The following is a 16,435-nucleotide window of genomic DNA, read 5'->3' on the forward strand; positions in this document are numbered from 1 at the left end:
GAGGGAGTGCGCGGGCGCCGGCGCCGCTTGCCGGAGCGGCCGTTAGCGCACAGCTCTCTGCCTGGAGACACTCTGCGTCACTCGGCCCCGGAGCTCGGAGCCGGGCCGCTTGCGTGGGTGCGGTGCCGCCCTGGAGCCGTTAGAGCTGTGTCGCCTCCGCTGAGCCTCGCACTAACCCCGGGCCCGAGGGGAAGAAGCTGCGGGCAGCGCTCACGGCGGGTGTCGGCGGGCCCGGGGCCCTCTGCCCCCATCGCTGCCTCCAGCTCGCTCCTGCTGGAACCGCTCCTTACCCCGTGTCCATTTCTTAAGCGTTGATTGTCAAGAAGCAGGGAGCCACGCTGAGTGCTCACACTCCCTTATCACACTGTTGTAATACAGAAACATGCAGATCTAACGGTGCTTTAAGTGGGTGGAAGATTTGGCTTGGTGTGTGACAAACCTGGCATACTACCCTGGTGCACGGGCAAAGGGCCAGCCACCCTAGGGCACGTTTTCTGTCTACCTCTCCAGAGCAACTGCACGCTTCAGAAAACGCGGCCACTAGTTCAGATTTGTGTTTTCCAGGCTGGTAAAGTTCACAAAGGCTGTCCTCTTGAACGGTGCCTTTTCTCTGGCAATCACCACTCCATTAGCATAACATAAAATTTGCCAACAAATGCGGCTGACAGAGCCATCCGTTTCCTCTCCCACTTAAACCTAGCTTGCACATCAGTTTGGAGCAGCAGAGGAGGGTGTCATCATGGTAAAACATTTTCAAGGGCCTGGTTCGGTGACCCTTCCTGAAACTGGTTCTTGCTCACAGCATAGGCTCCCTGAGAGCAGCAGGCTCCTTTTGCTGGGGCTATCCATTTTCCAATTCCATACAGAAAAATAAAATGAAAATGCTATTGCAGATAACAGAGAATTTTTTAGAGAGGAAAGCAGCCGCTGAGCTTTCCATACATTTTGATTTATGATCACAATGATGTTTTGGAGGTCAAAATGAGTAGCAATACCAGAAGTATTGAAGTGTATATTGATCCAAGGCCCACAACTTGCTAATTCAGTTCTTTACCAATACCAACAGCACTGTTTTACAGAGGCAAGTGGTCTGAAATATGATCTCTTATTAGATAAAAATAAAAGTTGTATAACATTGAGAATTACACATTATTTGCCTTTAGAGACCTTTCAAGCCTCCTTGAAACACAAGTTGGTGGCTTGAGCACATCTTACCAGGCAATCCCATCAGTCTGTACAAGTTTTGCTTCTCCAGGCTCTAAGATTTCCAAACTATCAATAGAAAAAATCTGTAAGAAGTCTAAAATCTGTTTCTTGAAGCACACTAGAAATAAGGTCTGTCTTCCATGATTCCCCATATATAATTTAATGTTGAAATCAATTACATAATTATTTTTATTCCACTGAATATGAATGTTGTTCATAATGGCCACAAACTAGTCACCTGGGTTCTTCTAATCCACAGGAAATTCCCCAGAAGAGCCCCGGTGGTGATTTCCAGTGTAGTATCATGTTATGATTTACCACTAGCAGACCATGACAATGTCAGCCTGTCCAGGCCCTCTGTATTCTGTCAAATCTCAAAAAGAATTGCAACAGGCTGTACTCCAGCTGTACCCTCATCTTTTTCAGGATGCTCTTTCATTTTTTTCCACTGTGTAGAAGTCCTAGTACAAAAAATTTTAAGAGTTTTCAGACCTCTTTGCAGCTATACTTAATTTTCTTGTTCGGTGATTTAAAGTGTCATCCTTAAGAATGTTGCATGCAACACTGCTCTATCAGCTTGATTTTCAGATATGTCTTCCTTATTTTCATACTGAAATCTTAACGATTATTTTCAGTGTGCCCTTTCTGCTGCACACAATCTGCTTGTTTGTCTGTGTGCACTTACACAGTACCTCTGGGTACTGTCTTCCGTCTGAAGAAACACTACAAATCCTACTCTTGTAGTTTTTGCAAGTTTTGGCTTCCTTGGTGGCCAGGCCTTTCCCTTTTTGAACCCAAAGTTACAGTGGTTCCCTAGGTGAGTTGTGAGTGCTTGTCAGCAAGCTGCAAGAGTGGCTTCCTTCCATGGAGGAAGACAACCCCTGCCAAGGCAGGGCAGTGATCTCTCCAAGGACACAGTCCCACCATACTGCGCACAGCAACACAGAGCTGGGCTGGTGACATTAAAAGGTTCTGTTGACTATCCAGCAACCATCAGGCAAATGCAAGGTGACAAGTCAAGAGCCCAGGTCAAAGACAAGTGAAGAAGTTAGGAGCAGCAGGAGAGAGGGCTGGGCACAAGCCTACCTACAGCAGAGCTCAGGCAAAGCCCGGGCTGGAGCTTGGATGCAGCACCTGGACCTGTGTAATGAGGGTAAAAATGGGGCAGGACATGCTGGGGCTCCTGGTGCACTCAGGGCCCCATCAGCCAGCCTTCCTCATCTTCCTAGTTCTTCCTCAGTGTAATCATTACCCTTTTCCTCATACCATCTCTGTCAGCAGCACCTTGCCACCCCCCTATGCTTCATGCATATGAATCTAGCATAAAATATGAATGAACACAGTAGAACATGGCTGAGTTGTTCCAGATCAAAACCACTGTCACCAGCCCATCACAGTATCCTATGTAGAAATATGTCTAGGAAGAAAGACAGCATACAGACATCCAGCTTGGGTATCTACACTGAAGGGCCAGACTTCTAGTGGAGTCCAAGTAGGAGAGAGCAGGTGTCTGAGGGCAAACTCCACCTACTGTCTTTTAAAAAAATCAGATGACTAAGGGTTTTATGGTAAATATTACACATAGGTAGTGAAAACGATCTTTAGCACTGGGAAGAACAAAAAAACAAGTGAAATGGGTCTTTTATTTAGTCAAAATATTTTTATTTGGCTGTATTTAGCAGAAGGTTTGCTTTCCTCCCTGCCCCCCAGTTGTTTGATCATTATTTCTGATTTCTCAGGCTTCCATTCTTTCAGTACAATATATTAACACCTTGCACCTCGTCAGCACTTTCCAGTTAAGGCTCTCAAAGCGTTTACAGACATGAGTTAACTAATCCTCACAACAGTCATTAGCAGTAGGGAAGTAAAATGATCTGCATCTGCAGAGAGAAGTTAAGATCAACTTGTTTCAAGGTTTTCTTTGATTTTCAGTGTCCAGCTTGTATTATGCTGGGTCTGATGAACATGTGTCCTTGCAGTTGTGTTTCATGCTTTTGAAAGAAAGACTGAGTTTGAGCACTCAAAATTAAAGCTATTTATGAAAATCTTTCTTTAGTAACTTGCTGAAGGTCACACAAGAAGTAAGCGGCAGAATCCAAAACTGGGAACAAGGCGTAACTTCCAGTTTTGTGCTATACTATGAGACATAAATCTTTGTAACTTACCTTTGGACTTTAAACCCAATCCATTCCCTTCTCCTTACACATTATCCTTTACTGACCATTTCCAGAGACTTCAACCTCAGGTACTTACATTCTGCATTTTACTAGCAAGTTTTAGATGAGGGTCTCCACAGTCATCAACTGTATACCGTATACAATGCCTCTGGGTGACTGTAATGAGCCTTAATAAGAAAACTCACCAAAACCCCAACAACCTAACAAGCAGTGGGTGTGGACTTTATCTTTGAGTATTCAAAGCAAACTTCAGAGTTTATGGAAAAAATCTAATATGTGATTGTTTTAAGGAAAACACCCTCAACCCCAAATCTGGTTCAAATGGAAGACTATTAACTTGACATTAATACCTTCTTATCAGTAGTGCATCTGCATAGAGATTCTTCATAAAAACCTGCAAATTCACAATTATACCTTGCAAACAGAAGTACTATGACTGTTCAAGCAAACAATTTTAAAATATCCATTCAGTTCACGTTAAATCCATCAGAAGATACTGGCATGAAACACAGACGAAACTTTTTCTTAGTTAGGTTAACACTGAAAATTCAAACAGTCAGACAAACACAATGCAAGTATTTTAACAGAAACAATATAAAATTTCACTGGCTTAAAAAACATCTAAATGAGAAATCTTGGTTATTTCAATGAATTGCTAGATTTAAAATGCTACATTTAAAATGATGCATTTACAGAACTATTCAGATGAATTAAGCTTCTGCTATAACACTAAATACTGGAATTCTGATAGATTGTGCAAGTATTAAAAAATATTAACATTTTAAATGTTAACATTACAATTTTAAATAGCTTTGCAAGTGCAATGTTATAAATATTAAACAAACCTCAGAGCTACAATTTTATATAAGTTATATGAGTAAATGAAAGTGCTTTTCAAGTATTTATGTTCATTTACAGTTGGATTATCTAAGTCAGTGCTTAGATGGAACAATTTGAGTATCAGTCTTTTTAAAAAAATTTGGATGTGTACATTTAACTGGATGGAATAAATAGTTTCATTTGCAGAAATGAGTGATAAATATTTAAATACAGAATATAATTTGTGATATATATTTAAATATGGAATATTATAAAATGCAAATATTATATTTTTTGTGTCTGTTAAAACAAAATAGAGATCACATCCTGATGGGTGTGTGATAACCTGATAATGCCATGGGAGCCCTTGAGCCATACAGTAATTGTTAATTCCATCAGAATCCCAAATTACGATATAGTAAATAGTTGTTCTTCAGTAGAGACAAAAGCATGTGAATAATAATAGAGGCCCAATACTGTCAACTTTTGAAGAATTTAAAAGATCTCATGATCTGTGTCAAAAGCCGTGGAATCTAATGAAAACTTTCCAACACTTTCAATTAGTCAGCCCTCAGCCATCGTCACTCTGGAGAACACAGCTAGTGCACATCACCACTGTTCTGTCTGCACAGTGCATGGTGCAGCTCCCTTTCTGGCTAGTCAAGAACCATTATTATTGCAGTGATACAAAAAAGACTGTATTGCTGTTTGCCAGCCAGAGGAAGGGTGAGGTAAGTGGGGAGATACTTGTTTATTAGACAAGAAAACCAAAACAAAACAACCCTAAATGAATCATTATGTATTTAAAAGTGCACTGAAAATATCTCCTACTGAACCCTATCTCTCTTAAGTGCCAGATTTTCATCTTAAATTATATCCACTTTGAACACTGAGCATATGTAAGCTGATATTAGAGCATTTAGTTTGTCGTGTGGTTTGAAAAGCACATGACACAAGGCAGCATTAACATCTTTCATTAGAGATCTGGCAATGCCACAGTTTTATCATGAAGATGCAGCTCAGAAATGACAGTTCAGCAGAAGCCCCTGCAGACTGCCATTACAAGCTTTCTCCAACAAAGTGCTTTCTCATTTGCCAAAGACAAAAGTCAAACTGTTGCCCTACCTCACCACAGTGCTGCATTGGCAATTTACAATTTTCTTTCCAGATGCAGTTGGACTTTTAATAAATTACAGTTCTTCATAGTTAGGCAATTCTTTGTAATAAAAGCAGTGTTTCATGTTCCAACAACAGTGGCCACTGTTTAGGCTGGTCTCTTCATGCACACCTGACAACGGCTGATGATATTTTCTAGTTCTCCAGCTTTCAAAGTCTGTGGTAGAGGTTTCCTAAAACAAGGAAAAGATACATTTACTTTTTTCTTTAAAAAACAGGGAGAGATGATGAAACTCTGGATATGGAATTACTGACAACATTGGAATCCTTGGCTCGCTTAAGGCATCTCTGAGCTACAGAATGACCCTAATCCTAACAAAGGGGGGTGTCTAAACTGATGGGAATTCCTAGGGGACCCCCCACGTTATGCAGGCAGTTACTGTCTCCTTGGGCATGGATGTGATGTGCTTATGGATGCAGGAAAGTACAGTTTACCTGAACATTCTTCTTGGATTTAATGATGCCAACCAGAAACTGTAGGAATTTGTGTAGTAGTTGCATGTCCCCCTGCCATGGCACTCTATGAATGGGATGGCTCGAAATTCTTCCAGACAAGATCCAGGAGATGCCAATGCTTGGCCAGAAGCTTCTGAGCCGGCACTTGTATACTGTAACCACCAATACATTTTTTAATGAGAACTTGTCCATCAGCTTTTAGTAAACTGCAGGCAAAAAAAAAAAATCTCTTTCTAAAACATACCATATGTTCTGTGGTATATCTCGGACAAAACAAAATGAACACATTTGTAACAAATGTGTAACAAATTTGTAACAAAGCACATAAGCCTTATGAAAATTCAAGCACAGTTATGGCATTTCTTAAGTCTCTGCAAAGGCCTTTTTCTGCTCCACGAAAAGGCATGAAACTGTAACCAGTATGAAGACTAGGAAGTAGATGGCTTCCATCCAGTTGAGGACTACAGTAACCAAATAGGCCAAATCCCCTTTTTGTGTGTGTTCATCTTTTCTGTTGCATTGATTGTGTCTCCAAACACAAAAACCAAAGGCATTTTCCTTCTCTGACGTTGGTAAAAGCTTGTAGAAATAGCTCTAAAATAATTTATGACAGTAAAAAATTGGCTAGAAAATATAAATTGGTTGATGTTGGAAACAAGCAAATTATTTTAACCAGATGCTGCAAAAGTTATCTCATTCTTTTCCAAGATTATTATTATTACTACTACTACTAAGGGCCAAATCCCAGGAGAAACAAATTTCACATTAGACTTAAAAGGACTTTTACATGATGAAAAAAAGAGGGGTCTTTAATTTGTCTTTTACCCTCATTTGCTGGCATTCCCATGACATTGCACAGGCATGGATAAAAAAGATGAAGTGCTACGTCCCCTAGTATAGATACACCCGCATCTTTATTCCTATGATCAGATCTCAGTTTGCAGTCACATTATGAACTTTCTTCACTCATATCTCATTATGGAGTCAAAATTGCTGAAGCAGTCTTTTGTACACAGTGTTCTGCATTTGTTTTGATTTAGCTTTCTGTGGAGTTCAGCCCCAAGATCTGATTTATAAAAGAACTGCCTGGCATGGAAGCAGGTCAGTTATTTCTGTGTATTTGTGTTCAGGACTGGTTTAACCACTCCACTCCCCAAACTTGTTTCCTAGATCTTGGCATGACACATGAAAATGAGAGCACTCAGTTATTTCTGTCCGACTAAAATCTTACGGTTCTTCCTTCATCTTTTCCCCCTTTTCCTCCTGATACCTGTTTTTGAGATCAGAACAGTTGTTCCTATGCTTCTGGCACTCAGTAAGAATTAATAGAGTTATCGTCTACTTCTTTGCAAAGGAAAATAAAATAACATAATTATTAAGAAACAAATTAGCTATGAGGGGATAAAAATGCCAATGAAAGTGAGAGGCCATAAAATTAATAATTCAAGTCTTTAAATCCTTACCATAACAAATGAAAAACCCTTCCAGAGAGATATCCAGCCTTCTGGACATGCAGGAACTATAGTTGTTTGGCTATGAACTGCTATTACCATTGCAGCTCCTTCACAGACAACACACCTGTAAGAAGACACATGCATTCAGTGCAGATATGAGGGAAAACATGAAAGCAGACCAAAATTGTGTCTTCTAGGATAGCAGCTACCTAATGGCAGAGCTTACCATAAATGTTATAATTCACACAGGTTTTATTGTCTGTCACACCAGACAAAAATTGGTATGAGGTGGGAATTAGTCCCAGAACATTTGAGCTTCCTAATCTTGCCTTTACTGAAGTAACAAGCTAAATTTTACCTTCATATGTTCACTACTTTATGTTGTTATGGTTTTGATCAAAGTTCTGTACCTTTATTTGCCAAGATTAGAAAAAGTAATCTTTATTTCCGAAATGAAGAAACTATGAAGCTGAGCTACTAGACAGGCAACAACAGGGGTAGGGCAGGCTAGAAGACAGAGTGCAAAGCTTGCTTTTCCATCTTTGTTTTTGCTAGTCATGGTCTTTCATGTTTTTAGAGCTTTTCCTCTTAAGATGCTTTTTGTCCTTCTCAGCTGTTCTAAAGCAACTAGAAAGGGCCACGTTTGCACAAGGGTGTTTCCTAGCAGAGAACCTTCAGCCCCAGCTTCTTCACCAATTACAGTAAATGTATCACATGTCATTGAATGCTGAACTTGATTTATACTCTATTCCAAATAATGAAGCTGTCTTTATTTCATTTTAGTCTGCTTCCAATATACACAACATACTTCTTTAAAAATATCACTGCAGCCAGTAGGACTGGGTACCATCTTCTCATGTCAGATATGAAGATTAAGCCCTGTAGCGGGACTCTAGCTTTAATCTAACTTTTCTTAGAGTATCACTGAGTATCTGATATATTCGGGTGAGTAATCAAAAATCAGGTGATTAAAAACAGTGCTTGTACTGGCTGAAATGGGCAGGTGTTTGCCTAAGATTTGCCATTCAAAACAATTTATAATATTGTGGTTCCAGGCGAGAAGAGCTAAAACTCTTATACTCTTACCTGCTTATATGGGGCTCTAGTGCCCTTCCAGAAATTGGTGCCATGTCTACTGGCATTACTGCTGCAGTTGACAGCCAGTATGAATAGTCATTGCGAGAAGCAAAACTACAAATGTCATTGGTGTTACAGAATAAGAATGGCATGGTGGTAAACCTCTGCAAGCAGCTACCAGCTGTTCCTAAAAGACAAGAGAGGAGAGGTTTGTGACAGATAGGAGATTACATTTAGTGCAGCAAACAGAAGAGACAGATGATGGCATCCAATCTACTATAGTGAGAATTAAAACAGTTGTAACTATAAAGGGAGAAGAAGTGCCTGTACAGTGGAATTGTTCAAAAGCAAAATGCTTATGTTATATATAAAAATATATACATAAAAATAATGGCTAAGAACAAAATCTTGCATCATGACACAGTGCACAGAACAAAATCAGCTGCTTAAACAAAAGCTTCTGGTACCATTTTTGACACCCTAAAGCACCCCATTTGGTCTCCAAAAAAGCAAGATTCTCTCTCAGATCCTGTGTTATTACTGTCAGCCCTGTGCAGATGTTGTGAACATTTATATGCTATTTAGATGTTGATCCATCCATAAGTAACTGAATTCCTTCTCAAAAGTGTCTACAGATAGCAAAAATGGAATACAGTAGTGCAGGAAAGAAAGGTGTCTTTCAAGCTACGATTCCTGAGTTGACTCCGAGCAGCAGACCACTCTGGAGACTCATGGTTGAAACCAATGTTCATCTCAGAGACTTACTATGAGTTTGGTTTAAATGACAACCTAGCATTACTGAGCTCTTACAGAAAACAATCTGAAAATTTTTACCAATACAGTACCAAGATCTTGTCCATGTGCTCGTTCATTTCCTTGTACAAAAAGCAGTGAATAGCCAACATAGATCTGTGATGTCCCATATGGGCATGAAGGAATCTTTGTTGACTGACTATGCCGGGTAAAGATAAAACCTCTTCTTGTTGGACCAGCAATGATAGTACCTGGTAATCCAGGTAACCCCTGTAGACCTGGAAAGCCAATCAGTCCAGGTTGTCCTGTGTAGGGGAAAGAAATATGACTTCAAATGTTATAACTGAATTTTTTCTTCATTTAAATCAGTGGAACCACTTGAAAACATTTATCAGTAAGAAGATACAACTTGAACATCAGTGGTATTTGTTGCTAGATGTATCAGCTCCTTCAGACCTAGCTCAGGTAGATTTATATTTCATAGTTTCATGGAATAGTGAGGTATTTTAAAGAAACATGGCCATTTTTACTAAAAAAGTTGTAAAAACATTTTATGGTGACTAAAAATATTTAGTTATATTTTGATGTCATAAAAAGGCACACTGATACCTAGGGATTTCAAGTGGATAAATAAATGTGATTAATAACAGAGGAGCACAGTCAAGCATATTTTTGTAAATTTCAGTTGGGAACATGCATCTGTTAAAAGCTAAGAATGTGCTTACATGTGCTTCTAGCCCTAAAGCTACTGTAAATGTTACAGAATTTCAATACATGCAAGAGGAAAGCATCTACAGAAATCAGAAATACAGTTTATCTGTAAATTCAGTAGTAGCAGTCAGAGACGTCTGCTTTCCTGTACCTCTTTGTCCTGGAAATCCTCTGTCTCCTTTTGGACCAGGCAGTCCTGGTTGACCTGGACGACCGAAACTTCCTGGTAGACCTTTTACTCCTTTAAGTCCTAAATTGTGATCCAGAAAAAATGAGAATCATATAGCACTAGTTATCCTAGATTTTAATAACTGTTAATGAATAGAAGTTAAAATCCCCAAGTAAATGTAGTTGCATTAGAATAAAAACATCAGCATGAATTTACAAAGTTTTGAGACTGTCTGTAGTGTTACTGTATTTCCTATCAGGAAGCTTACAAGGAAATATTGAATGTATTGCAGAAAAATATTATTTCCATAAGAAATGTTTACAGAAACCAAAGCAAATAGCTTTTTTTTTTTAGCTTGTGTCATACAACAGAAATATTTAAAAATCGTGGTTACAGTTTATAATTTTATAAATAATGCACCTCCTTTTTAAAACAACTTTAAGTATAAAAGAACAGTTCTTTCGTGCCTGCCTTGATATGCTGGAGGCAACTGTCATTCCTGAGTGGGGCATGCCTCCTGGCAAGCCTGCCCCCTGAGGAGCTCCCTTCCTGGGGTGAAAAGCTGTGCTATTGAGAAGGGTGGCCAAGTACCCATTGCACATCCACCCCTCAACCTACTCGCTCCTTGCTTCCCCATTCTTCACAGCCGTGACAGCCTTCTCTTCTAGTGCCAGTGGAGAAGTAGCCAGCCTCTCCTTCCGCTTCCCACCCCCAGACTATAACAGTCACTTCATAGCACATCTATGTGTGGTAATTTTGCCCACAAAATGACAAACATGCTAGCATGGTTCTGGTTGTATGAAAATGGTGAATGTTTTGATCCAAGTTTACTTTTTAGTCCATTATTCTGTTTAGGCTTATGTTGAGGGAGAAACTTACTCACTGATTGTGAGGGTGGATGGCACGTGAAATGGGACCAGTTATAAATACAAGGTTGTTAACAAGGTACAAAGAGCTATTTTTAAATATGGAGAGGTATTTTTAAAGACAGATCAATTTTCTATCCAGATGCATGTTTTCCCACCAAACAAAAATGTTTCACTAAGCAGCACACAAACATACAGAGATAAAAGTATAAACCACCTTGTAGTCCAGGAATTCCTTGAATGCCTTGATCACCTGGTGTTCCTGGGATTCCTGGCAGTCCAGGAGGACCCTTACTTCCTGGGACAGAGAATATTCTCCCAGAGACTCCAGGTGGACCTAACAGCAAAAATATAATGGAAGAGCTATTGTTTTATATTAAAAGAAAGCAAACAAACTACAAAACAGAACAAAATTAATCAACTTAAGTCAGCTGGTATTAGAATGAGAAGGGTTGGTTACCATGCTGGCCCTTTGGTCCCCTTGGCCCTTCTGCACCTTGTGGTCCAGGGGGTCCTTGATTACCCTTTTCTCCTAAAAAAAGAAGATTGAAGACGCATGTCAAAACAACTGTCAAAGTTTCAGAGGCTTATTTAAGTGTCCTGCAACCTTCCCAAAGAGTAACACAGTCTGTAGACTCATCTGAAATGCAACAGTGGACTTTTACATTTCTGCTGTTACTGTATAATTTATAGGCCAAATGCACTCAGATTATAAGAAGATGTTTCCATGCCTATCTTCATAAAATGGCTGGTCCCGCAAGCCGAGTTTAAAATCTCAACTTTAGACTATGTCATTTTTATCTTATGTGGTTTTGTCACTGAGTTTGCAGGTCAAGTGCTGCCTTCAGTGATGCTATGCAGTTCAACTCCCTTTAAACCTTACTATCAGTTATGCTGATGGCTCTTAGGAGGGTTGTATAGTTTTTCAAGTGTTTGAAACTTAATTAACAATTATTTTCACTGTGCAAAATATGAGGTTACATTCAGATTACTCTCCACAGCTTTTCTGGAAATAAATAAAAAAAAAAAAAATTGGTATCATTAAGTCCGGAGATTTGACTGACTATTCCATGAAATGAGAGTCTTTTGCTTAAGTATAATTACTGTCTGTATGGTGACTTTTCAAATTAGAACAAATTTAAAATACACAATAATTACCATGGAACACAAAACAGTAGGTTGTACAGTCAATGACATTTTTGTGTCACTGTAAATCATGCAGCTGAAAAATGAGAATACTGGACTAATGCAGACCTATATCAGATTTAAATCACTAGAAAATATATATAAATTAAAAGGATTTTTAACCAGCTACTGATCCAACTAACCCTCAGCAATATGAAATTAATGAATCCAATACATCTAACAGTTTGTCTGCTGATAAACTGGTAAATTAGGTTATAATTGGGACTATTCTTACAGCCAACAGAGGACCCAGTGCTCTGTGTTGTAATTGTGATTAAATGCTCTTGAGTTCCACAGCTAAGAGGTTGCCAAGAAGTCACATTATCTAGCAATGGTGTGGCACTTCTAATTAGCAGACTCAGTCCCAAAGTCCTTACACATTATTAGTCACTAAGGACAAATTGTTTTGAATTTGCCTGGAATGCAGGTGTTTGAAGTTTCAGCCTTTCCTCAGTTTAACATGTTTGAACATAGTCATAACATCTAACTCAAAGAAAATGGTCTCTTAGTGAACACTTCCATTTACAGCTGACATACACCCTGCCCTTGATGGAAAAACCTCAAGTCTCTATTACACAAATACTATTATAATGCAACACGTAAATGGTTGTATTTGGCCCACAGAAGTGTATGTAATAAATATATGAATACCTTTTACACCTGGGAATCCAATAAATCCAGGGTCCCCTCTAGCACCAGGATAACCTGATCGACCTTCTATTCCCTGCAAATCAGGTAACATCAATAATAAACAGGAAGCAGCACCTGCGTGCTATAAAATACTTTTCCTTTTTATCAGAATATTCAAGGCATTATGTTAACTGAATATGCTACAACTAGAATTATCTGCATTTGTGAGCATGTTAGAAATAGTCATATGATTGTTAATATCATTCTGTAATACCAAATGGCCAAGGAAATGACATTCCAGAAATTCATAACGATTTCTTTTTGGTCCAATTAAGTACATAAAAACTAATTTTCATATCCATTTTAATATCTTTCCTCCGTTACAAAGGTTTTTTGGGAGGATGTGGGGTTTGTTTGTTTGTTTGTTGTTTGGTTGTTTTTTTTTTTAAAGTTGTCCTGGGTGTTATTTTCATGATAAGAGCAAATGAACAATGGAGTAAGAAAGAAGCAATATTCTTTTCACTGACTTTTGGACCAGGAGGACCAATGTCACCGGCTGGGCCTGTTGGCCCTGGTATACCATCTGCCCCTCTAACACCTTTGCTTCCTTTCATGCTGGGAGTGGAGAGACCAGGAGGCCCTGGAAAACCAGGAGCACCTGCACAGAAACAACAGAATAAGTAAAGGTTACGGCCAACAGCATTTCACATACATTACATACAACGCAGTACAACATTCAGCAACTCTATAATGGTGCTCATGTTTACCACCTCAGTGATTCCCCTGAAAATATACACATTTAAAAATAAAAAAAAAAATCAACTAATTTTTCCTAGCCTGCTAGTTTAATCTGAGATCAGAGCTGAGCTCTTGCAGTACCCTACAGCACTACAGTTTTCAGAATATCCTCCAGTTGTAGTTATGCCTGTAATCATGGATTCATAGAATCATTTAGTTTGGAAAAGACCTTTAAGATTGAGTCCAACCATAAACCTAACACTGCCAAGTCCACAACTAAACCATGTCCCTAAGTGCCATGTCTACACACTCATGCTATCTAATTTCTTGTAAAGTTGGATCTCAGCTGCCCTACAGACCGCACGGGAAGAAAGCAAAATAATGCAATCAAGTGGACTGCAAAGCTTAGTGTTCTAATTTACATCAACAGCATAGACCATCACAATGTTTGTAATGGTAACACTGCATTAACTGGTAGAGGAACTACCTGTTTAATTACGAAGTTCTCTTGGGGGAAGACCCCTTTCAACCTTGAGTTCTGGACAGGTTGAATTCTGCTTTCAATTATTAGTGTATCATGTCAGATAAAAAGGAGTTATAGCAACACACCTGGTCTTCCATCTGCACCAGCAATACCTCTATTCCCTTTTTGGCCAGTAATTGCCATGCCTGTTGCGCCTTGAAATCCAGGTAACCCCAGTAAGCCAGGAGGTCCAACAGGTCCTTGATCACCGTGATGACCTTTCATACCTGGTGGCCCTGGAAAACCAGGCAGTCCCATGTCCCCTTTGATTCCTGGAAAGTATAAACATTACTTCTGAGGAGAGCTGTCAAGGTGGTAAGATGATGTAACTACACAGAATATGTGCATTTACTATACCACAAAGGTGGAATTCATTAAGTATGGAGAAATTCCCAAAGCCACCTCGCTACTGTACAGCAAAACAGTTGCAAGAAGACAGGACTTGCTGCAAGGTAGTGTATTCACCACTCTCCTTTCCATTTTTTTAAAAAAATGCCACTCCAGAAATTGCTCATACAAAGGAATAAACTTGAGAAGAGGGTAGAAAGACCAGAGCAGGGAATATTTCTCGATGCATAAGTAGAAATGCTCTCTGAACATCAGAACTGACAAATCCTTTTAAATTAAATTCCAGCTAAAAGCATCAATATGAATACAACAAAATAAGAGACTACTCCAAAAGGATACTGTTCTAAGGTTGGTCTTAGAATGCATGATCTATTTATGGAGGATATGAAGACAGAATTTCTTTCTTTCTTTCTTTATTTTTAAGTAAAGCAAATCAATGGACTTCCACCAGTACTAGAAATACAGTGGAAAACCTAAGAAATGGAAAGACTCCCCTCAGTAAACTGTTCACCAATATAAAAGGGGAGATGAGCAAAATTAAAATGCCATCACTGCAGCTTTCTTACAGTATACTTAGTATTCAGCAGCATCATGTGTTTTCACTAGAACATACTCTGTTAGGTTATGTATCAAATTTCAAAAGCTCTGGAATGTGTATACCACCTTCACAAAATCACATAAGTTACCATCTTTATTTCCCTTTTACAATAGTCTTAACTTTACAAGCAAGAACTTTTGACATTTAATATATAGCACCAAATCATTGAGATCAACTCGTGATTTCCTCCAACACTTTGTGCCATTTCAAGCATCCAAAAGCAGGAAGCAACATAAAGGCGAAGATGATGAATCTGTATTTAAAAATTCAGGTTTTGCTTTCTGAAAAGACAACTCACCTCTACGACCAGGAATACCTCGAAGGCCAGGGATTCCTCTCCCAGGTGCTCCTGTAAAATATTAGGTCACATTATACTCAAAGTCCTGAACAATTGTTAGAAAACATTCTAGTTGTCTATTTCATATTTATTGGGAATTCACTGAATCAAAACATAGATTTTTTAGTTATATGTAAAATACAGTTTCTTGATTATTTCCATTTCTTCTATCCAGAAATCCAAATTAAATTTGTAATTTTTTATTATAGTAGGAACTTACTGATCAATCATATTTGAAGTACATTCTACAGTAATAAGCTTTGTCTTTTTTCAGACAAAGAAACAGAAGAAAAATCTGCATGTTACTAAGAGAAACAGAAGAAGAAATGCAAATACCTAAAAAAGAAAATATACTAACAGTGACTACTTCAAACAATATGAAAACACTTAATACTATGAATGCCTTCTCAGTATCCTCTTTATACTAATATACAAAGAAACATTTTCACTGTAAAATAAAAACAGTTTCTGTTGGAATTCAGTGGAGGACTAAATCTATCTGTGAGCATTGATGACATCAGGAGTGACATTTAAATGAAAGGTTTTACAACCCAAGAGCCCGGTCACAGAAACCTTCACTGTTCATGTAAACACTATGATTCCTTTATCTCGCATCCATAGAAGAGAGGAGTCTCCTTGAAAAGAATTTTGGTTATTTTCATCTTTTTGAGATTAAACACACAAGAACTGTTAAGAGCAATACTTTTTTACTAAAAACATTTTTAGGTGATATTATCACGCATCACATGTATAATAGAGCAGCGACATGTACATTTGGGTTGACAGCATGTACAACAATTACATAGAAAAACCTGTGAATTATGTAAAAGTGAAAAACCTTCTACTTATAAATTTATCTTTGGCTTCACAGAAGCTCCTTATTAATCCTTCCCAAATAATCCTTGTCAGTTTAACTAGCAAAAAGAACAAATGTCAAATAGAATGAAAATATTTCACTGGTGTTACCTGGTTCTCCCTTTACTCCTGGGGGACCAGGCATACCATCCTGACCTTGGTTACCTCTCTCACCAAGTAGTCCATTTTTTCCAGGGTCTCCAACAGCACCTGTGAATTATAATGGACCAGAATATCATTTTCACTTCTATTATTTTACATTTCAAATGGAGAAGATACGAGTTCCCTTTATTAAAATGTAGTTAGTCCAGCTACTTCAAAGATAGATTTAACTGTGTAGGCATATAAACATTTGTA

At 38.6% G+C, this 16,435-nt stretch overlaps 1 protein-coding gene across 1 annotated transcript in view; it reads right to left on the bottom strand.

The window, feature by feature from the left end:
- Positions 1 to 2,851: 2,851 nt before the first annotated feature.
- Positions 2,852 to 16,435, bottom strand: part of COL4A3 (collagen type IV alpha 3 chain) — a 51,894-nt gene continuing 38,310 nt past the window's right edge. The window contains exons 39-51 of the mRNA XM_026854583.1: positions 16,190 to 16,288; positions 15,185 to 15,235; positions 14,027 to 14,212; positions 13,207 to 13,337; positions 12,701 to 12,773; positions 11,325 to 11,396; positions 11,082 to 11,201; positions 9,981 to 10,079; positions 9,211 to 9,423; positions 8,375 to 8,552; positions 7,298 to 7,412; positions 5,814 to 5,986; positions 2,852 to 5,551 (exon numbers count right to left, since the gene is read on the bottom strand). Of these exons, the coding sequence (XP_026710384.1) occupies positions 5,467 to 5,551; positions 5,814 to 5,986; positions 7,298 to 7,412; positions 8,375 to 8,552; positions 9,211 to 9,423; positions 9,981 to 10,079; positions 11,082 to 11,201; positions 11,325 to 11,396; positions 12,701 to 12,773; positions 13,207 to 13,337; positions 14,027 to 14,212; positions 15,185 to 15,235; positions 16,190 to 16,288 (1,595 nt within the window). The 3' untranslated portion in view covers positions 2,852 to 5,466. The remainder of the gene's footprint in view (positions 5,552 to 5,813; positions 5,987 to 7,297; positions 7,413 to 8,374; positions 8,553 to 9,210; positions 9,424 to 9,980; positions 10,080 to 11,081; positions 11,202 to 11,324; positions 11,397 to 12,700; positions 12,774 to 13,206; positions 13,338 to 14,026; positions 14,213 to 15,184; positions 15,236 to 16,189; positions 16,289 to 16,435) is intronic.

The sequence above is a fragment of the Athene cunicularia genome (genome assembly GCF_003259725.1).
Source record: "Athene cunicularia isolate RWA chromosome 9 unlocalized genomic scaffold, athCun1 chr9_part1, whole genome shotgun sequence".
Classification (NCBI taxonomy): Eukaryota; Metazoa; Chordata; class Aves; order Strigiformes; family Strigidae; genus Athene; species Athene cunicularia.